The sequence below is a fragment of the Lates calcarifer genome, unplaced genomic scaffold (assembly GCF_001640805.2).
Source record: "Lates calcarifer isolate ASB-BC8 unplaced genomic scaffold, TLL_Latcal_v3 _unitig_4338_quiver_1516, whole genome shotgun sequence".
NCBI lineage: Eukaryota > Metazoa > Chordata > Actinopteri > Centropomidae > Lates > Lates calcarifer.
This window is the reverse complement of record NW_026116841.1, coordinates 1,911-23,795: the sequence shown is the minus strand read 5'-3', so window position 1 is coordinate 23,795 and position 21,885 is coordinate 1,911. Positions and strand designations below refer to the sequence as shown.

The window sequence follows — 21,885 nt, the reverse complement described above, 5'->3', positions numbered from 1 at the left end:
TTGACTAGCTATGGTTAATGTAGCTTTAAAATGAATCTCCCTGGCTGTTGCACATTATTCACAGTGAGAGTGCCCTCTGAAGAGATGAGACAGAGATAGAGAAAAAGCGGAGGGAGGCAGCTACAGGAAGTGTGTCTTTGCAAAGCTGGTTTCAAAGCAGCAGCCAACAAACAGCTGAATCATTTTGACTCAACAACACAAGTCTTTATCTTCACTTTATTCCCCACAAAAATCTCTGTATGAGCTAAAAATCATACGCAGGGATTTTGATCTCAATGCACCTGTAGGTTCTCGTACTAACGTGTCATAACATATTCGAACATGAACCCTTGAATGCATGTTGCAACGCAAAAATAAACATCAACTGTCCAATTTTTCTAACTGTCCTTTTTCCACGAACTTTTTGAAGCCCCCTCATATTTATGTTAAAGCTTAAATCAAGGACATTGTGTAAGAATAGTGTTAGTCTCAACCTGGTGTTTTGTGACACTTCATGCATGCTTTGGGATATTAAAACAAAAAGGCTTTAAGAATCCAAGAACACATCTGTCAGAACACATCCACACATCTGTAGTACATGCTGGTTTGTCATGATTGGCTAAGCAGCTAACTGTAGCAGGTACCTTAGTAGTAACATTGCTGCCTCAGGCCACAGCTCCACTTTTAGCTGCACTGTGGCTAAAGAGGTCAGTGGTTACATGTTTCAAGGTCCAAGAAAATGAGAGGAATTCCTTTCTGACCAAACGCCTGGCCTGAAATAAAACGTACTCCTCCTTCTACCACCTGCATAAGTGGACATGACAGAGCGGTGCGATTCTCACTGTCAGTGTCCATTATGCAGTCTTTGTTCTGCCTGATGACATTAAATCCTGCCATTTCCTATTCTTTACTCATCTATCACATGATATATTAGGCCTGCTATACTCTTTCTTATGCTATTCAATGGTCTTTCTCAGGAAGTACTTTGCTAATGTGACATCTCTATCATCACACGTTGAGACATGTTTCACAATCCACTGGGCTCAACCAGCTGACTGCCGCAGTGAGGGGTGGTGGTGGGGGTGGGGGTTGGGGTGCTGTGGGAGAAAGAAGCGATCTGGTATAGAAAAGAGCTTCTGTTAAATTCAAGATCTGTGTTCAAACACATGCGCACAGCTAGAGCTAGAGTCAGCAGGATATACTGTGGCGAAATCAAAGAGCGAAAATCCCCCAGCAAACCCATGTGTGTGTGTGTGTGTGTGTGTGTGTGTGACGTTAATGAAGGAGGAAGTCAGTGAGTTTTCAAACATTTCCTCACTCTCTCCATTTTTCCTACAGCCTGGTAGATAACAGAACATGTGCACATCTTTATGAGGGCCTTCACCTGGCTTCATATATTAATTAAACAACTGAAGAACAGTAATTCATTGTTTGGCATCATTAAAGCTGCATTAACTGATTTGACTTGGCAGCAGTGAAACACCCTGTAAACACATTATACTACTGTCACCCTATAAAGCTGTCGAACATGTTAGTCGCCTATTTAAACATCCAGCAGACACAGGGGCAACATTAGCATTCTTTGACCACTTGACTTGTATCCACTTTTCCTTCAGCTATGTTTTAGTCTGCTAGTGCTGATAGTGATCAGTGGGAAGACAAATATGAAAGTTGCTGGGCAGAAAACCAGAACAATGAGCTGAGAGACACTAAAATGCTCTGTGGACATGGGGGGAACTGCAGAGGTGTCACTATAGGAGCAACCTTTTTCTCATTGGTCACTTGAGCCATTGTTGATTTAAAAACACTGGGGGCAACCCGATAGCTAAATGGTTAGGGCATGTACCACATGGGCCTTAGTGCTCTGAGCAGCGAGTCCCCGGTCCCCGGACCTATACTGCATGTCACTCCCCTACTCTCTCTCCCCATTTCCTCTCTCTCTTTACTATCCTATCAAATAAAGGCAAAAGCCCCAAAAATAACTTGATTTGTGCAGTTTTACATTTCTATTTTAAGAATATTCATATTCAGTGACTAAACTCTAAAAGATGTGTAGCTTTTTTCACTTTTCAATTGGTCTCAAGCTCACAGTCTCTTTTTAAAAGGATATTGTTTTGTTGTGGTGCTCTATAAAGGATTACAAAGACCTAAAACCAGCAAGAGAAACCAGCGAACCTTATCCTTGCTTTTAACCTCACTAGCAGACTGACCATAATGTTTATAGATCCATTTATCAGGAAATCTGCTACAGATATTCATGGCCTCATGGAAGATGAATCCATGCTTCTGGTGACAATCAGGTCAAAATTTCCCCCCATTTGTGCCTGAGATATGCACTGTCCCCAGAGGATGTATCCTAATATTTCTGGTGATTCGTTGTCCTTCTTACTCCCATGCCACCATCAGTCTAAAATTTCCACATACACAGAGGAAATATATGATATAATCAGACAGACTGCATTAAAATTTAAGGAGCTTATATGCTCCTCGGAGGATTCCTGTCCATTTACATGATTAATTTAAGGCTTTACATATAGCATCAGTCAGTATTTCAGTTTTGTGTGACGTTCTCATATTGTGGTGTGTCATAAATACTGAAGCTTTTACAGGGCTACTGGACCTTTAGTCTTGTTTAGATAAAGTAGCACTCAAGTGGAAATGACCATGGCTGAATATTGAGGCCACAGACGGAGGCGCTCAGTACTGGCTCCAGCACAGCTCTGACAGCACTGACATCAACTGGGAAACTTCAAAGCTACAAATCTAACGATGCTTTTCCACATCAGGTTGGAGCCACACTAGATGTGATTATTTTTTTGGAATGTATATGATGGTGGTAAATTACTGTTCAACTAAGGCAAAATTAAGGGTGTTGAGAAGAGTAATGACATCCAACAAAAACTCACTCACCCTGATTGGCTCAGTGCTAAAGCGAATCTTCCTATTGGATGGCACAGGCTCCTCTTCTTCAGGGAGGCCCGCAATCTCCGAGCAACTAGTCTCTGGCTGATACGCCTCCTCATCTTCTTCATCCTCTTCATCGTCCAGTTGGCTCCCCCCAGAGTCCTCCTCCCCAAGCCCGCTGTATGCACTGATATCCACCAGATCCCCCTCTGAGTAATCCTCCTTCCTCGAGCCATCCTCGTCATTCTCCTCCTCTTCTTCCTCACCCCTCCTGTCAGAGTCCTCTCCTTTCTCCTCAGAGGAGGGAGAGGAACCCGGAGGCTCTTTTTCTCCATTTTCCAAAGAGGCATGAACCTCCGCCTGCACCAGCCTGGCTCCAGCTTCAGACCCCCCGGTGAAGCTGTCCTGGTCGTCAGCCTGTGGCTCCCGCTCTGGAGCAGTCACCGTACTTGAGCCCCTGGCTTCAGTCGCTGTTGGCTGGGCCTCCAACTCCGGTTTGGCCTCTGAAGAGGAAGAGGAGGAAGTAACAACCACAGAGGATGATGACGAGTAGGAGGAGTTGGAGTGCTGGTCTCCTGACTGTCCGAGCCCCTCCTTCTCTCCACTGGCCAACACTCCTTCTATGCTCCTCTGTAGAGAACCCATCACTTCTGGTAGCTCTGCTGCTTTAGTACTCACAACTCCTGCTGTCTCCTCCTTGGAGTCCTCCTTACCTGGAGCCAACACCTTTGCCTAAGAGAGAGAAACAAGGAGAGATCATTTAATCACCTATCAATGTATAGCTTTTGGTTCATGCATTTCAGCCAGCTTCCTTTCTCAATTTCCTGCAAGTTCATTCTCCTCACCTTCCTACCAACAGCCTCCGCTCTGGCTGGAGGTTTGGGCTTTGGTGCAAGGGCAGGGGCTGACCGGCGCTGGGGGAGGTAGAGATTATTTTGCAGTTCGCCCTTCTCGAACACGGCACTGAGCTGGCTCACAGTGGGGCTGACAGCCTCGCCGGGCCCAACTGAAGCTGCAACAGCAGGAAGAGTGGCAGGGGCGGGAGCAGGGGGGTCGTCCAGCCGGTCAAGAGCCTCAGTGGAGCCGTTAAAACGTGCCACAACATCTAGACGGCTGTCCTGGAAGCCCGATGCCCGTTCCTTCTTCAGTAAGATCCGGTTAGTGGCCGCTTGCTTCTCCTGGAGCAGACAAAAACAGTAAGTCAAGCCAAATCAGTTTTATTTATCTAGTATCAACTAATAACAGAAGTTATCTCAGGGCATTTACCATATAGGTCTCGACCACAATCTTTATAATATTATTTACAGACCCAACATTCCCCCATGAGCAAACACTTGGCAACAGCGGCGTTGAAAACTCCCAAAAGTATTCTCACAACACACAAGTAAGTAAAACAAAGAGCCTTCTGACCTGAAGAGTCCGCTGCTCAAAGATCCTCCTGGTCTCCTGCAGTTTGGAGAAACCCATGGAGCTGCCCTCCCCACTTCCTTTAGAGTCAAAACGGTTGACCCTCTCTGAGACTGTGCCCCCGAGTTTGAGCAGGGCGCTGTGGTCGACGTTCTCGTTGAGGCTTGATGCCCTTGGCAGGGACAGTTTAACCGCCTGGTCTTTACCTGCCAACGATAGAAAAGTTTGACGGAAACCTTTACCAGAGGAAAAGGGGAAAAAAAAATATTTTCTTACAACTTAGATCACATTGGCCATTGTTTCTAACATTTATGCCAACACTTCACAAATCAAGTTGACCGCAGTAAGAAATGTCCGACTGGGAAATGAAACACAAGCACTTGGTTGTAGATTAGTAATGTTGTCATGCTCACATTAAATTCTAGCATTTATTTAGTTGAGTTCCATAACTGACCTACATAAATAAGTTGTAATCAACCAGAATAGGCCTGAAGTGTACTTACAGGGCAGTTTAGCGTAACTGGGGTTTGTCCTCCTTCCTCTTACTGTACTGCATTCGTGTGGATGCACCAATTTAAAGAAGTGACTTTTTAAAACTAAGCTTTCTGTTTTGTTCTCGGGCCTGTTGTGTGCTTTAGATTGTCAGTTGACTTTACTATGTTGTAATGAACAGGAAGTGAAACCTACAGTGACCACAGGTAATGTAAGTCAAATCTCATTCTTTATTGCACACAGTATATCATCAAAAGCAGAAAACTGATGTATAAATCCTGCATAAATGAGTTTGATTGTTTGATTGTTTGATTGATGTTTGATTCTTCACCTACTTTGACCTGAGAAAACCACATAGTTTAAGCAATTATTACCAAATTGTGATTAATCAATTAATCAGTGAATATTATCTGTTGTCCATTCATTGCACAACAGCACACAATAATATTTTTCTTATCAGTGTGCTTATCTATTATGTCAGCAAACATTAGCTGACCCTGAAATGTTAGCTTTGTGTATTAGTTAAAAACCCTGTCTCTGGTTCCAGCTGACTCATGTTAAAACAATAAGTTAAGAGGATCTTAACCATTTACTTGATGGCTACATCAAGTACATCACATAATATTGTGCTAAACAACTGAGGCTAAGGCTTCATGTCCCAGGCAAAAAGCTAGCATCCTCACCAGTCACTGATTCATGTAATGTCATAGAAGACATGGAAATTGAAACTGATTTAAGTGCTAGTTTGCCCTAGAATTATAAATACTGTGAGGAAAAAATCTGACTATTATTTCACTCTAAAATAACCCTGTTTGATTTTTTTTTTTTTTTTTTTTTTTGCTTAGCTGACATACTTGGACAAGCAGGACAGAGGTTTGGATTTATTATTGCAGGAGATAAAGCCTTTGAGAAAGTGAATTAAGCAAGGTATTTGCCAAACATTAACACTTGGTTAGTATCTCAGGTAATGAGTTTGGCTGGGGCTACTGAGCTTCCACAAATCCAATAAAGAGCAGAACAGAGCCATGAACGCGTTACCTGTCACCCCACAAAGTAACATACTAGCTAATAGTATGCTAACTCCTAAACTTATAATTGTTTAGATCTGAAGACAGTAAGCTTATTAGCCAGACATGCTAACATTGGCAGCTTATATGAGGGCAGAAAGGCTTTCGAATCCATTCCTTGAATGTTTTGGAAAGGTTAAAAAAGACACAAAACACCAAACTCTTTAGATGTATCTAACCCCACACACATCACTTAAACATGGAAAATTCAAAACTTGACCTGCCCTGCCTAGTTAGGGTTGCAAAGCTCTGATTGGACAATCATTGTTTGGGTTAAGCAAATGGTTTACTCCAAGCATTCAAGCATTGCCCAACTTCCACTAGACTACAAGTCTAAACAGCCAGAATAATTAACACTAGAGTGGGTGTACAGAGCCTTTAAAAGCCTTCTCTAACACAGTTTATTTGAAAAGCTTCAGTAAAAATCTAACTGGTGCGGCACCTTACCTATCATTTTGGCTCCATCCTCCTCATCACCAGGAGACTGCATCTGCATGAACATGTTCTTGATGCGGTGAACGTTTGATCCATATCTCCGGCCCCTCCCAGTCGGGCGGGGCAGAGGTGCGGGTTTTGAGGCAGGGTCAGTGCCTCCATTGGCGGCATTGTTGAGGTGGTCGGTGGCCTTCTTCAGTGCTGCCAGCCCCGCCTCGTAGGCATTGCGGTGGGGTGAGGGACTCCGCAGGTTCGAGCTCCCGCCTGATGTCCCGTTGCCCCCCGTGGCCGACGGGGGCTCAGTCTTCATCATGTTTGGTAAATCAGATACCCCCTGATGAACAGCAGGTTAACAGGGATGAGGACAGCAGCATCCTGGAGCTGTTTGACATTCACCTCCTGAATCACACACAGAGAGACAGACAGATTGTTTATATTTGTGATGAATCATTTTCTATGATAAATGACAGCAGATACCCAGGAGGAGTACACATAACCCAAAGCATGGTCTTAAAACTTTTTCTATGTCTGATGAGAAACCTACAAACCCAAAACATTCTCTTTGTAATGACATGAAACAGAAATAAACATGTACATTTTTATCTTTAGTAAACCTGGAAACAGTAATTATTTCAGGACACTAAATGTCAAGGTCACAAGCCAGAGCTTGAAGTAATTACTGTAACTGTCTTGTTCAAACCAGTGTTGTTTTCTCCACAGACTGAAGCTCCTGCTCTCTGTCCCGAACAAAGTGCTGCAATGACACTGACCATGCAGCTAATTATCACATGTAATTCCACCCATTTCACTTTTCTGATTACGGTCCAAATTATATTCTTCTGCTGGTGGCCAGGAGAAGGGCTGTAACTAATGATTATTTTCACTAATTCATTTTTGTTCATTTTTTTCTTATAAATGTCCTTCACATGTTCTAAGAAGCCAATGTGATGTCTGACTAAAACCCAATGACAGTGATAAACCAAATGATTCATTTTCTGACTATGGACCATTTGTTTAAATCTAGTGAAGAAGAACATAATCCACATTAAAAACTATACTAACCAACCTTGATATGACTGCAGTGATTGCGATGCTTCATGTGGAAAAACATGTTGTATTGTGTCAATGTAGCAGTTTGTCTGAGCAACTGACGATGAAAAAATAATTTGAGAAATTGTTTTCATTTAGTTTTTAGTTGTTTTTTTTGTTTTTTTTTAATTCAGATAATTGACTGCCGACAAAGTCTGAGAGAGATACAGACAGGGAACGATTTGCAACAAAGGTCCACAGTTGGCGTCAAACCGGGTATGCTGTGGTTCTCAGCCAGCACCAGAACATCAGGTTGTCCCATTTAAAGAAAATTTTAGGCAAAAATGCCAAAAATTCTTACAGCAGTTCCCCAGTACCTTTAGGTCTCGTACTGTTGGATGAAACAAGATATGTCCAGTTGGAGCCTTTCACCATTTGCTACAGATTAAATAATTAATCAGGAAAATAATTGTCAGATGAATCTATAATGAACATAATGGTTACTTGCAGCCTGAATATAAACCTGTAGCAGAACAGACAGCAGGGGGGAGAATACTTGAATTTAATCTTTGATAGAAAAATAATAGTGTATTAACAGAAAATGAGCAAAGCTGTTGCGAAGCATGACATCAAACAGCACCACAACTGCTTCATTGTGTATTTCATAGCACCCACATGGCGCTCCAGGAGCCATCAAAATAATCCAATTAAAACGATGACGCACTGTGACCTCACATGTCGTGTGTGTCTCAGTGTTGTTGCTCTGAATGCCAAACCTACTTTGTGACAGAGTCAGCGTGTGAATGCAGAACACTCCCATGGTCCCCAGGTATCAAACTGTTTTCTCATGATCACAATCTAATTTACTGGCTGAGTGCATTGCAGCTTGTGCTGTTGGTTCCGCGCTGCAGTAACCACTGATGTTTTCATCAGGTTTGAATTGTAGTTCTGCATCTTATGACAGCAACCTTTGATATGTTAAAGCCACATTCTCAAGAAGACAGAGTTCAGTCACAGATGGACCATTACTAAGACCAAATTTCAGCAGTTTGTAAACAAAAAAAAAAAAAAAAAAAAAATCCTAACTAGAGATCTGAAAAATGTTTATTAAATCATGACTGTTACAGAATTAAATTATCATTGAAAATATCAGCCTTCGTCTGTCCAAGCATGTTTGTGAACAACCTAAAAACTCCCAATTTTTTTTTTCTTTGCTAGCCACCTGGATTTTGATTATTTTGAGGTCAGTTTTGTGACTAGCTTACAAAATTCAGACAGCACGCTTAGCAGACCAAAACAATAAAGGCATAGTTTGACAATTTGGGAGCGATATTTACATGATAGTTACATGTCCAGTACCACTAACAGGTCTGTACAGTTAGCTTAGCACAACACAGAAACAGGAAAGAAGGAGAGATGGAGCCTGGCTCCATCTGTCTGGTCCCTGACAGGCAGATTTCCACAGCAGAGGGCTAAGTAGTGTACATGGTCACTAATAAAACAAGGGTCTGACTGTTCACCACTCTAAAGTTTAAATGAAAGTAAATGGTTTTGCATCTCAGACAATTACTTAATCAAATGTGGACGGAGCCAGATCTGACACATCTCATTTTTCCAACAGACTGTGGGATTCGTGTGAAAATTCACAGCTGAGGTGTGAAGATTCATACTGTCCTTTAAGGTACATTGTCACAATGATACATGTACATCCTATAATTCAATATTCTTCAATACAAAACAAACACAGTCTGAAGTAGTTAGTGTACAGCTTTGCCTTGTAATTTGCTTCTTTGAGTCTAAACAAGCCAAGTACTTAAGTCAAATTTTCCAGTCTGGTTTAGACCAAAGAGTTTCAAATGAGGGTGCCCTGCATCAGTACTGTGTGATGTCATCATTAATTAATGGTGTGTTTGATCGCACGTTTGATTAACTCATAGAGTCAGGAATAAGTCACCACAAATTGCCCCTCACAGACTGGTATGCAAAATTTTCCTAAACATGTTGAGATCTGTGTCTGTGTGTCTGACATAAAAGCCACTTCATCCATTATGAAAATCATGTGTATGTACATCACAGCATTTAAAACAACCCTCAATGCAGCATGAACCATTTTACACAACCATTAAAGGGTTACTCCAACAATTCAGCATAGTTGTGACAAGAACAGTCAAATTCAAGCAGCAGAGGCTGAGATAAGCTGATTTGTTGTCTCTAATATAGAGCCAGCTTCAAGGACACTGGATCCATAATGCATCTTTGTCCATGTCTTTCAAACTCTATGCAACTCTAAGTTTGTAATGCAGACTTTTTCCATTCAACTTTAGAGCAAATTTTAACATTATTTTTCAGAAAATCAACAAAGAAAATGTGCATTAATGTAAATTTCCATTCATTATCATTATGCCCAATCGGCGAGCCATTAAACTACTGCAGAAGAAAACAACACAACAAGAGTCAAATGGCAGAAAATCAGTTTACATGCGTCTGACATTTTTATCTACAGCTATTTTTCATCTCTCCAGCTGAAGCCTGAGCTTTAACGTCATGCATGTCACAAATTATTCATTTAGTCTGTTTCCATTACATTTTGTTTTTATCAATGCACATTTACACCTCAGCCAAGTGCAAAAACGTTTTGGCAATATTTGGACTTTTTTAAATGCACATATTGAAAACAGGTGGATGGAAACACACTCACTGATGATCATCAGGGTTATCTTGTCAGATTTTAAAAAGCTCCTTTTAGAGCCACACAGAACAGGCTGAGTAGTACAACTCGAAACAAATAAACTGATCTTAGCATAGCATCTATCTAAACAAGGGTTGCAACTAACAATTATTCTCACCATTGATTAATCGGCCAATAGTTTCTCAAATAATCAATAAACTGTTTTGTCTGTAAAATATTACTAAAAATTGTAAAAGGTAACAGTCAACAGTAAGAAAAGAAGTTTTTTCCCTCCAAAATAATCAATTCATCAACTAATTGTTTCATTGCTTTGTAAGAGCAGCAGCTACTTGTACAAACACTTTGCAACAATGTGCAGAAATGTTCACCTGAACTGAAAGTGGATAAAACATGTTAGATCATGTCGCTGTTTATCTGGTAGTATATGTCCATTTTATCCATGGCAACACTAACAAACTGGATGCTGACAGGATGTTGCATTGTTGATAGAATTAAACTGCGCTTAGGGAAGTAAAACGTAGATGTACTAAAAGCTAGAATAAAATAAACTCTGTTGTAAACACTGTTCTGGGGTAAGGTTGGAAAGGTTGTTTATGTTCCTGCCTGGTCATAACACAGACTCCACATGGCACTGCTGACCACGATAGGACCAACACACACACACATAAACTGCAACCACAGTATGTCTTGTGACACTGTCTTGCCAAATAGTAGATTCTCACACACACTGATCATGTGAACTTGAGTGAGAAAATCCAATGTAAGGCAACTAACCTTATGGATGCCTATAGAACACACACTCACGTACACACACACACACGCATGCACACACACACACACACACACACACACACACACACAGAACTAATACAGCTCCTGGGCTTTTTCCTGTTATTGTTAAGATGAAGCTGGTGGCTCTTTGTCTAACTGATAAACACAACCTGACATGCACAAACCAGACAAACAAAATCTGTCTCCATAACTTCACATAATGGACTGTCTATCTCTCCCTCTCTCTCTCTTTTATTTTTTTGGTGTTGCTACTATTTAAAAAAAACACAGCTAAATACAGTGTGAGCATAAGCCCAGATTTCATTTTGTCTTTCCAAGAACAACTTCATCTGTCTCCTGCTACCCCTAATCCCTTGCGGTTTGGGGTTGCTTCCTGCCATTCAGACTGGATTCTCACTCCTGCCTGCGCTCTGGTTCCCCTGTTTGCAGACGGAGACGCTTTCGTACATCTTGGTGCCATTATTTGGTGAATGGCAAATACAACCCAAGTCGGTTCATTCAAGAATACCATACAGTGTGTCACGCTCCCGGTCGTCGACATTCCTGCCTCTGATTTGCCTCAGTTCCTCTGATCTGCCTCTGTCACTGCACTTCTCTATAATCACTTCTGTCCACACTGACTTATCTGTTCTGTAACTAGATCCCTCTATGCATTGTGTTCGCCAATCGCTTCTAGATAAGGAGAAGAGCTACCTTCCTCCTACGGATGTTATACACACACACTCTCTCAGTCAGGTCAGTGCAGTCTAAAATAAAAAACATCACAGCACAGCCACTGCTCGTCTGCCAGCACCAATCATCCTCACCTTATGGAGGCAAATGACTATTGACTTCTAATCTATTGATGGGAGGTCCCTGAGCAGCCCCTCCCTTCACTAAATACAGGCTCCAGCACACACAAACAGCCTACCCTGTGTTTTTCTAAATGACATGTGTGAAGTGTTTGGGTGGTTAGCATGGCAAAAATGACCTTGTCTCATCATATATTGTAACACAGAGGACTTGAGTTCAGTGCAACCAGTCACATCTGTGTTTGTTGTTGCTGTGTGTGTGTGTGTGTGTGTGTGTGTGTGTGTGTGCATATTTATTGTGGTCAGACACTGCAGCCACTGATGTAGACACACTGACATGGTAATACGCTGCCCGTTCAGACATGAATAATAAGAAGTCCTTAAGTCATCCATGCCTGCACAGCATCTCTGCATCACTGCATGTCTATGTGCGTCACGCAACGCTGTTTCCAACAGAAGGCACATTATGGCAACTACAATGAGTCCATCTATTCACACCACAATCCCTGCATCTGTAGAGGAGACTCCCAGCCATGGCCTAGTGCAAAGGTTCATTCTGGCAGACACACTGCGCGCTCCTCCTGCTGCTGCTGCTGCTGCTGGCTAGAGAGAGGCTTTGTTGGCATACCCGACATATGCTCCTCGCTCCGAATTTCCATCCAAAAACGGTCTTTTTTGTGGCGCCGCTTTCCTATCAAGTATGTATTCATCACTCAATAATATTTAACAGCTACAGTGAATTGTTTTGTACCGCTCACGAATTCGGCGTGTAAATAATACACAGAGCAGCGTTTACTATACTTAAAAGGTCAACTATTATTTGGATTTCGCGTGTTGTCCCTGTATTACCCTGCTGTTTAAAAACACTTAAGCGGGGGGCGACGTGCACAGAAAGACTGATTTTAATTTGAATTAAGCGGAGTTTGACGAATCAGTCGTGGGCCGAATTCACTAGACGACCTCGTTGAATCCAAGGCAGCAGTCATTCACATCTTTAGAGCTGTTTACGTCTGCAGGTAAGCAAGGGAATTTAAAAACAGCCAGATTTACAAGGGAGTTCTGCGTGACGTTCTTTCTGGAGAGGAGAGAACGGGGACCGAGGACTCCGGGTGTGTTTTTCCTGCTGTGATTTATCATGTCGTCAATATCCTGCACATACTGACAATAAGAGTGAACAGTTGAAGCCGTCTGTGCTCTAACGTGTCACCGGCCGGTTTAGGACCCAGAGGCAGACGGTTGGTTTGGCAGGCCCTGCTGGCTGTCTGCTGCGCTGCGTCGCTTCCTTCCTGCAGCCTCTCCTCTTTCATAGACAAACGGCAGATTTAAACACCCGTTTAACATTGTCAAGACCGAGACCATCTGAGACTCGGAGCCGCTTCGCCCCCGTCAGTCATACCTTATATTCCAGTTTGTCGGAAACACACCGGCGTCCGTTAGGATCCGTAGCGGAGACAGCCCATTGTCCTGCTGCTGCTGCTGATTCCTCCTGCGAGTGAACAGACTGAGCGCCTGCCTCCCCTCTGCTCCTCCCTCTCCGCCTCCTCCTCCCCCCTCTCATCATCTGTTTTCCTCCATCTCTCTCCCTCCCCCCCCCCCCCTCTCTCTCTGTCCTCCTCACCCTTACTCCTCTGCGTCCTTTCCCTCACCCTTCTCCCTCCTTCCTTTTCTCCTGTCATACCCTCTTAATCTTCTCCTTTCTTCTACCTTTATCTCTCTTCTCCTTCACACCATTTTCTCTCACCTGTCTCTGTCTACTTGTACCCTTTTCCATTCTTTCCTCCTCCTTCTCACCCCTCTCTCCCATCAGGTGTATTAGTTACAGGTGTGCTGCTCCCCCCTTCAGTGCTCCATATTGAAATCACTGTATCTCTGGTTAATCCACTGACAGACTGAAGGCTCTCATTTACTGTCATTATGGAATTTGACCAGTGAGCCAGCAGACAGCTGGACCATATAATAAGCATCCAGTGACTCTCTGTTTGAACTCACTATTTACCTGCTTTGGTGGTTGACCGACTTTTACAAGGTGTAGGGCAGAGGTGGCAACTCAGTGCCAGTGGCCTTTCAGTTACAACATGGAGATTAGGCGCCCTCTGCTGGATAAATCAGCTCAAAGCAGTGTACAACTCCAGCACAGCTACGACTATTACAAGCTATGCATTTCACTGGACTATCATGTAGTGTAGCACACAGTCACAGACAATGGAAATGCTAATAATAGGTAAGGCAACAATTAAAGGGACACTTCACCAGTTTTGTCCAGAAAAGTCAGTTTACTTTTCAAGAGAAGTTGTGTGATGTCACAAGGGTTATCAGCTTTAGAGTGGAGACTACAGTTTTACAACAGACAGCATATGTTACAAATGTGGGCAGTGAGTTTGAATAATGTAGGCTATATTAGGACCAGAGAGCTGTATTATGGGAACTGTTGGCTAGACTCACTTTAAGGGCAAAAAATATGCACATTTTCTTCTGCACTGAATGTGACTGATCTTTTTCAGTGTGTGTTTTGCAAGTCACCCAGCTCTTAGAAGGAGCAATACTAAATTGCTTAATTACCACTTAGACATCTTGGTCCTTATTTTAGGTCAGTATTTTAGATGACTGTTCAGAAATGCTCCAACAAAAATTAGACATTACTGCAGCAGTGTAAATACATTCACAAACATTATGAGAAACACAGCTGACACAACTGACAGCATTTTTTTCACAGTGCAAACGCAATATATTAATCAGTATAATATCAGCAGACTACCCTATGAGCCTATAATTAAAACGAAACAAAAACTGTGTAGACACAAACGTTTTATTTTGAAACGTTTCTTGGTGTGGTAATAGTCACCAGTGTTCGCGCTCATCCAGTGGTCACAGTGAGGAACTGCAATATTAACTGATATTTGTAGCTAATACATATCAGAAAAAGTGTGTTGAATATTTACAGCTCTTCATTAATGTAATCATCATAATTAAGAAATTTTAATTGACAGCCACAGGACTACTGGTTATAATTTTAATTATGACGAGCTGTGTCTGATGTGGGGCATAAACTACTACACAGGCTACAGTCAAGTCAGACAGGATTTCGAAACTTCCGGTGAGGTAATTTCAAAATAAGGTAACCAGCAATGGGTCAGAAAAAAACATTTGTTGTTCTCTAGTGGCTGCAGTTGGAGAAAATAATCTCAGTGGGAATAATATTTGTACTGATTATTGTTTTTCTCCAAGAAGTGTCAAAAGTTGTACTAATGGTCATGTTACTATGCAGTAATATACACTGTACAGTGTACATGAGGATATTTCTCAGTAGTCAGGAATCCCACATGATGCAAGTAATTAATCTGTTGTCACCTGTAATGTCACTGTAAGGGAAGAGGCAAACATGAATACCTGTTACAAAGTTAATGGTTAACAGGTTAGATCTTAGCCTAAGGGAACACCAGTGACTATAAGTAGAATAAATTTACCATGACAATTGTATGATAAAACTTGTGGTGAAAATATAACTGCATTATGAAAACAGCTAAAGGGTAGATTGCTCAGCTCACAGCAGCATCGGGGTTAGTCTTTGTTTTATTTTCCACTTGAGGTATTTGCCATCAGTTTGTCATATAAATATTTAATTTCCTTTTTCAGCTTCCTTTTTCATTTTACTGTTTAATTATGCCCGGATTTACCTCACTGCTACAACTTGATAATATATTTCCAATTTCTCCTTAATATTCGACTCACTTCAATTTAATTCTTATTCTAGGTCAAATTATCCTCCATATTGAAAAAGACTGATGATTGTGAGCAGATAATTCAGTAGGACCTCTGAACTGTTTGTCAAGCTGTAGTGGACAGATGTGGACAGAAGAGGGCAGCAGGTCTATCTGTGGTAGGCATGACAAATCCACATTTGGATCTGAATTTCAGTGAAGCAAAGCTGTTGATATTTCCATAATAATGTCACACAAGTTTTACACATACCAGCCCAGTTTGTCACTGTAGGAGACACTTTTTCACAGTGATGCATACTAAACACACTAAACACACTAAATCCAATCAGTTTGCCAAAGATGCCAAAAAAGTTACATAAATGAAGAAGAAATGCAGAATCCACAAACATGCACCAGTTGAAAATGCTTTAATTCACTTATATAGCCACCCACGCATGATCAAATACAGATGACAGATTGGTATAAGTAGGCACAAACAGAGCTGTAAGTTCTCTGGGTAGAAGTAGGCACACACAGTATACCTGGATAATAACCCCATGGTGCTGTAACATGGAGTGCTTATACAGCAACATTAGTTCTGTTGTGACCACGGCAGGTTAATCTCAAACGCTGCAAAGCTGAACTGAATGTATCCAGAGGTTTTTTCCAGAAAATGAATGATTGCAGCTGAAGATAATGTTCTCCTCAAATTAACTAAAACTTCAATGTACGTCAAATTTCAACACAGTCTAACGATCTAAGCAAGAAACCTACTGTAATGTTAGAAACCTTTCTACGATAAACACATCTTACACCGTAATCATAAATCTATTCATATACCGGTCAAACCAACTGTTTGTTTTCCCAAGATGCAGTTACCCATTTCCCAGGAAGGGCAGTGTAATCCTCCCACACAGCATGACTATGGGCTGGTTGAGATTTTCCTCCCAGTTTAAAACTTTATTCATCACCATTTGACTCAACTGTCTCAGAGTGTCATACCAGGAGGACTGGGTTTTTCCCTCTCACTTCTTCCCACCCGATCATCATCCTCTCCCTATTTCTTCAGTGTCTCCCTTCCCACCCTCTGGCCTTGTTATCCCTGCCTCCCGCCCATCCCCCATGAGGTTCAGCATTCAGCTGCTGACGACGTGTCCCGCCCAGGTCTCGTGTTTGGTTCCTGGTTTGAGATGGGTTATGGTCACCTCCACCGCCTGGACCTTCTCGTGTTTGGGAGGGATGGAGCAAATCTTGTAGCTCATCTCGTCGCCTTCTACCGGCACATACTCGCCCTCAATGCTGGAGGAAAGGGAGGGAAATTGATTCAGAGGTTACAAACTATGATACCAAACAAGTTATCCATACGCTGCACCCTATAGACAGACATAAACTGACCTTTGTATGGCAAAAGGTCAGCATGCTTTTGCTGTTTAAGTGCAAATATCTACATGCACAACAGTTTTGATGGTGGTTATTTTGGCAAAATGTCCATTTCACACACCCAAGGGTCATGTGACTTAAACATATGATTCAGAGGTTAAATAACAGGTAATTAAATTAAGAGCTTTTGCAAAACAGTGACATAAGCCTGCTCAGACACAGCCAGGGACAGAGTGACAGTAAAGTTAAACTCATATGCTCATATGTATACTGAAAGACTTATTGATCACTGTAACCATTCCCATTCTCCATATGGACTATATGGAGGTCTCTTCATAATGTGGTTCAAATGACAGTAATAGGGGACAAAATCTACAGTCCTCCTTCAGTATAAAAAGGAATACTTTAGTTCAGCTGAAGCAGTGTGTGTTAGACAAATCAAGTGGATATCATCCAAAATTACAACCTTTTAGTACAAAATTGCCCCTTTGTGCTACTACCCCTCCACTCTTCCTCAGTAAGGAGGCAGAGTATGGGGGAACTAGGGGAGGGCTGTAACTTTGGAAGGTATTCATTTCATTTTTCTAATTCAGGGTGCTGAAGCCTCATATTAGCCTCAGCTGATGTTTAGAGTGAGTTCTGTGGATTTTGTGCCTCATCCCTTGCACTGGAATCACTTTGAGAAGAGATTTCTCTATAGCCAGTATGAAGAGGAGGAATGATTACAACGAGCAGTCACTCCATACGTACATGTGGGGACATGAGTGATCTATTATCGTAGACATGAAAAATGGGAACCTGTCCTTTAAGAACTTTTTGTTGCCTCTAACCCTTTCAGTGGTCACTCATTTTTAACATCAGCATTGCTGTTCACGCTGCATCATTAAAGGGCCTTTATTTCCCCATGCGTTTGGGTGTGAATTGATTGATAGGGTACTTTTACTTATCTAAATTATCAGAACACTTTGTCTACCACTGAAAGTCACATAATACACTAAGAAATGAACCAATCAAGGTGGTGGTATTCTAACAGCTCCCGTGTTCTGCCATTTTGTCAATGGAGTCTGGTAGTGATATACAGCAACATTTGTGGTTATATAAAAAAGATCTAAATCTTTAATAAAAAGTTCAGTCTGTGTAGGAATCCATTTCCATAATGTTGTCAGACACTAATAACAATCTGAGCCTGTCAGTGGCAAAAACAACGACTTTAGTGGACGCACTTTGACATGGACAGGAGTGTCTGGTTAACTCATAGCATCTATAAAAGAAATCACAATTAGAAGTAAGACATCTTTACAAAAATGACCTGAAAACACCAGTGTGGATGCATGTTAATTCACACAATAACATTTTTTCCCCTGGATCAGTGCTGACACACTATAACCCTTTAAGATGAACTATCTTTAATGCTCCCCAGCAAGTCCAGTTGTGTTTGTCACACACACACACACACACACACACACACAGGAGTGGTGTAGGAGGACAACAGAATATCTGATGACCTTCACCGCGGTGCTTTTGTTATCACCCACAGGCATAAAACACATAGACGTAAGCAGTGTACACATATGCGCGCGCACACGCACGCACACACACACACGCACGCACACACACACACACACACACACACACTGTAAAGCAGGATACAATAAAATTGTCTGTTTCTCTCTTTCTTACATGAAAAATCTGTTTGCATCACTCCATGACTCCTCGTCAAAAGGAAGCTGTGTGTGTGTGTGTGTGTGTGTGTGTGTGTGTGTGTGGGTCTCTCTACTCCTACACAGAGCCTTGCTGTAATTTGATGACTGTGATTAAAACTGTGATTAAAGCAGCCCCCTCACACACCTCATCAGAGGCAATGAGAAAAAAAACACACACTCATGCTCAAGTTTCATCCACAGAGCAGCTTTGCTGAACCACCCTGTGTGTGAGCATAAATACAAACATGTACACACACACACTCACACCAACTGTTTCTATTCACCTCATCATCTCCAGTTAACCTGATTAGTCAAAAGAACATATTAAAGTATGCTACAGTATCATTTTTTAGAATACTGTACTTATTTCTATGAGGGACCTCTGGTCTTCATAGGGATAACATTTCAAGGCAACACCACCATACATTCAACCACCCTACATTCAACACACACTCCTCAGGATACTTTAACACGCCAGCCTGTCCACAAACCTATAGTCAGCACAGTACACACACACACACACACACTTACTCTGAGATGTGGACAAAGATGTCACTGCCCCCATCCGATGGCGTGATGAAGCCATGGCCTTTGGAGCGGGAAAAATATTTACACACACCAGTAAACACCGGACCCTCTGATGCACGAGCCGTCCTGTATAGAGAGAGAGATATAGACAGAGGGGTTGATGAAGTGGAGGGTGATAAAAGTAAGAGATGAAGAATCAATTCAACAATGAATGTATCATACTCTGATCCACCAGTAGGGGGCGTTTTGATTGGTTACCAGATATTCTTTTTCTTTTTCTGTTACATTTCTGATCCTGCCAAATACTTTCAGTCATTAGACAGTATACAAGACAGTTTTATTTGATTTGTAAAGTAGTTTTGAAATTCATAAGGAAGTGATGTTCTTACATTTTGAACAATAAGGTTCTTCAGGCTGTATTAACTGAACTATTCAGCAAAAAGTTGCCAATGTACTCGTTCAGCAGACACAGAGCAACATCAGCAATAAATTTGCAACATGTTTCTGCCCAGTGACAAATGTAAGTCTGATATTCACCCTCCTTTTAGCTCTGTTTTTTGTCTCCACCAGTTCCGGAAGGAAACATCTGACTTTAAACTGCTAAATGTTCACCTGCCAGTCACTAACTCAACGCACCTGCTGTTTGGTGTGGGACAGCTAATGCAAACTGGGGTTTATCAGAGATTTTTCACCTGAAAACAGCTGCCTGCTGCTGACTGTGAGTTTTGATTAGAGCAGAATTGTGGGCCAGAAAATCAAAGCAACAAGCTAAAAGAGACTAAAAAAGCTTCTGAATCTCTGTGGGATGTCACAGAGAAGCAGGCGGTACAAACACAGAGGTTTTGTCAAGGACATTATGTGAAATGAAGGGATGCAAGCTTTTGTCTTCTCCAGTTACATCCAAAACATGCATGCATGGCTTCCCATGAGTCCCATGTGTGCAGTTTGAATGCTGCGCAGGAAAGGCAGACTCCACCAGTAACAATGAAAATGTGTATAGTTAAATGGCTTTTGCTGAAAAAAACGCCAGCCATAAAAAACACAAAAATCTATTCTATAGTTACCATTTGAATTCTAACTTTAATGAATTGCCCTGACAACACTTGTAGTCATGAGGGAAAACTTTCAGTTTGGCTCAAGTGCAGAGACATTAACCAATGAAATTCAGTAACTGAATGGTCAGTCCTGTGTTGGCCTGTGCCAAGTTGTCAAAACAAAATTAAGCCTGAGAACAAGTCTTGCAACAGTCTTCACTAGAGTTTCATATAAACAATACTTCCACTTTATCATTCCTGTGATTACTATGACAGCAATCGACTGAAAGGGGTACTTCATCCTGTGGGATTCTGCAGTGCAGTGTGGTGTGTGTGGTGTGTGTGTGTGTGTGTGTGTGTGTGTGTGTGTGTTGTGTGTGTCCTCACGCTGAGCAGGTCCTGTTTCTGCGTGTGGGCAGAGGGCTGGGGATGAGGTAGCCTCTCATGGGGGAAGGGGAGCGGTCTCTGTGTCTGCAGGCTGGAGGCTGCAGGGACTCTGATGGGAGAAAAAACAGAATGTTACATCATGAATAAGGACACACACGGCAGCATTGTGTGTTGGTTTTGTGCTACACTTCAAGGTTATCGCTTATCAGACCGCATCAGTGGTGACTAAGACTGTGCAGAGACATTTTTACTGCATGAGTCTGTGAATGAGTGAATGAGTAACATCTTTGCATTTAATGAAATAAGACAATATAACTTATAATGCTTAAGTTTCAAGTTCAATCTTATCCACAGACAATACTGTACATCTGTATTCATAAGCTCAGTGGTAAAATGATCTTCATGTGTACAAAATGATATAATACACTGTGGTTTATTTTACCAACAGCTGCAAAACTGCTAAAAAAACCCAAAACACTTTACCTGGTGACACTGGAGAACGTGGGGATCCTGCAGAGGTCAGTGGAGGGGTCACTGGTCTTGACCCCTGGATGTGCCTGGGATGAAGAGGACATCACTGAGGAGGTGGAGTCAAAGTGTGGGGAGGAAGGAGGGGGGTGGGGTCAGTCAGTGGAGGTTCTAAAACACCTGAGGAGGGGAGGAGAGAGGAGAGGAGAGGAGAGGAGAGGAGATGAGATGTAAAGTCTTTGAAGTGATTGTTGCAGCGTGCCGACATACTCCCCATCACTCTAACTCTACTAAATGCACAAGCACACACACAAATGTGCGAAGTGTCAGTTTGAGTCAAGTGTAATTTAAAAACATGTTTTTTCACTCTCTTTAAAAACAGCATCCCCACCTTAGCCCTGAGGCTCAACAACCCCACCGCCCCGCCCTCCAAAAAAACACTGAATCAGTGACCTGCTAGTGGCATTCTCAGACTCTCATTACCATGGCAACAACAATTTGTGAACAGGCCGACACTGCAGCAACCTCACGGAGACGGGCGAAGGAGAACAGTCCCCTCATTCACCTCGGCCCAGGACTTACATCATCAGTTATTACATCACCAGCTATGTCAACCAATTAGGGAAAGGCAGAAAAGAAAACCTCCATTGATTTATCCTTTCCATTACTGGTATATTGTTAAAAGAGAGCTAGAAAAAAGATGAGAGGGGGAGAGAGGGGTGTTAGACAAATATAATAAAAGGAAACAATGACAGAGGCACCAGAGGGAGGTCAGTGCGCTCTGGGACTCACATAAGCATTTCTCAGTATGTCTGTGGTTGATAAAATAAAAATAGGATTTTCCATTCTACTTGTTTTGAAAACAGGATGTAGGTCTTTTACAGGTAAATGTTGTGAGTTCAAGACTAGTCAATATTTTTATGCTAGCAGTGACTATATGTAATTGTAAGGGGTTGCTCACATTGACAAATGCACAGCAAATTACAACAAAACTCTCACTGATTTGGTTATCCAGTCTGTAAACTGCTCTCAGCAACCTCATTGCCAGCTACAGCAGGTATCATTTTTCAGCAAATTACGATAACCTCACTCCACACTTCCT

At 42.0% G+C, this 21,885-nt stretch overlaps 2 protein-coding genes across 2 annotated transcripts; both read right to left on the bottom strand.

Annotated features, from left to right (window-relative positions):
* Positions 1 to 2,434: 2,434 nt before the first annotated feature.
* LOC108898616 (neurabin-2) lies at positions 2,435 to 13,135 on the bottom strand. The gene is made up of 5 exons (XM_018698550.2): positions 12,982 to 13,135; positions 6,297 to 6,683; positions 4,294 to 4,496; positions 3,729 to 4,061; positions 2,435 to 3,615 (listed from the first exon to the last, which is right to left on the bottom strand). The coding sequence occupies exons 2-5, from the start codon at positions 6,595 to 6,597 to the stop codon at positions 2,821 to 2,823; spliced, it is 1,632 nt and encodes a 543-aa protein (XP_018554066.2). The 5' UTR covers positions 6,598 to 6,683; positions 12,982 to 13,135; the 3' UTR covers positions 2,435 to 2,820.
* A 2,559-nt stretch (positions 13,136 to 15,694) lies between these two features.
* On the bottom strand, positions 15,695 to 20,880 carry LOC108898615 (calcium-regulated heat stable protein 1; the record flags this gene model as incomplete). The annotated part of the gene is made up of 4 exons (XM_018698549.1): positions 15,695 to 16,582; positions 18,898 to 19,020; positions 20,316 to 20,424; positions 20,799 to 20,880. Coding segments are annotated over 4 exons (477 nt in total), but the record flags the coding sequence as incomplete, so codon positions are not given.
* Positions 20,881 to 21,885: the final 1,005 nt, after the last annotated feature.

Excerpts from the sequence above, each read along its gene's own strand:
- LOC108898616 (XM_018698550.2), bottom strand. The coding sequence starts at position 6,597 with ATGATGAAGACTGAGCCCCCGTCGGCCACGGGGGGCAACGGGACATCA. Across the intron at positions 4,497-6,296 it reads GGATGGAGCCAAAATGATAG|GTAAAGACCAGGCGGTTAAA; the intron begins GTAAGGTGCCGC and ends TATCGTTGGCAG. Across the intron at positions 4,062-4,293 it reads TTGAGCAGCGGACTCTTCAG|GAGAAGCAAGCGGCCACTAA; the intron begins GTCAGAAGGCTC and ends TGTCTGCTCCAG.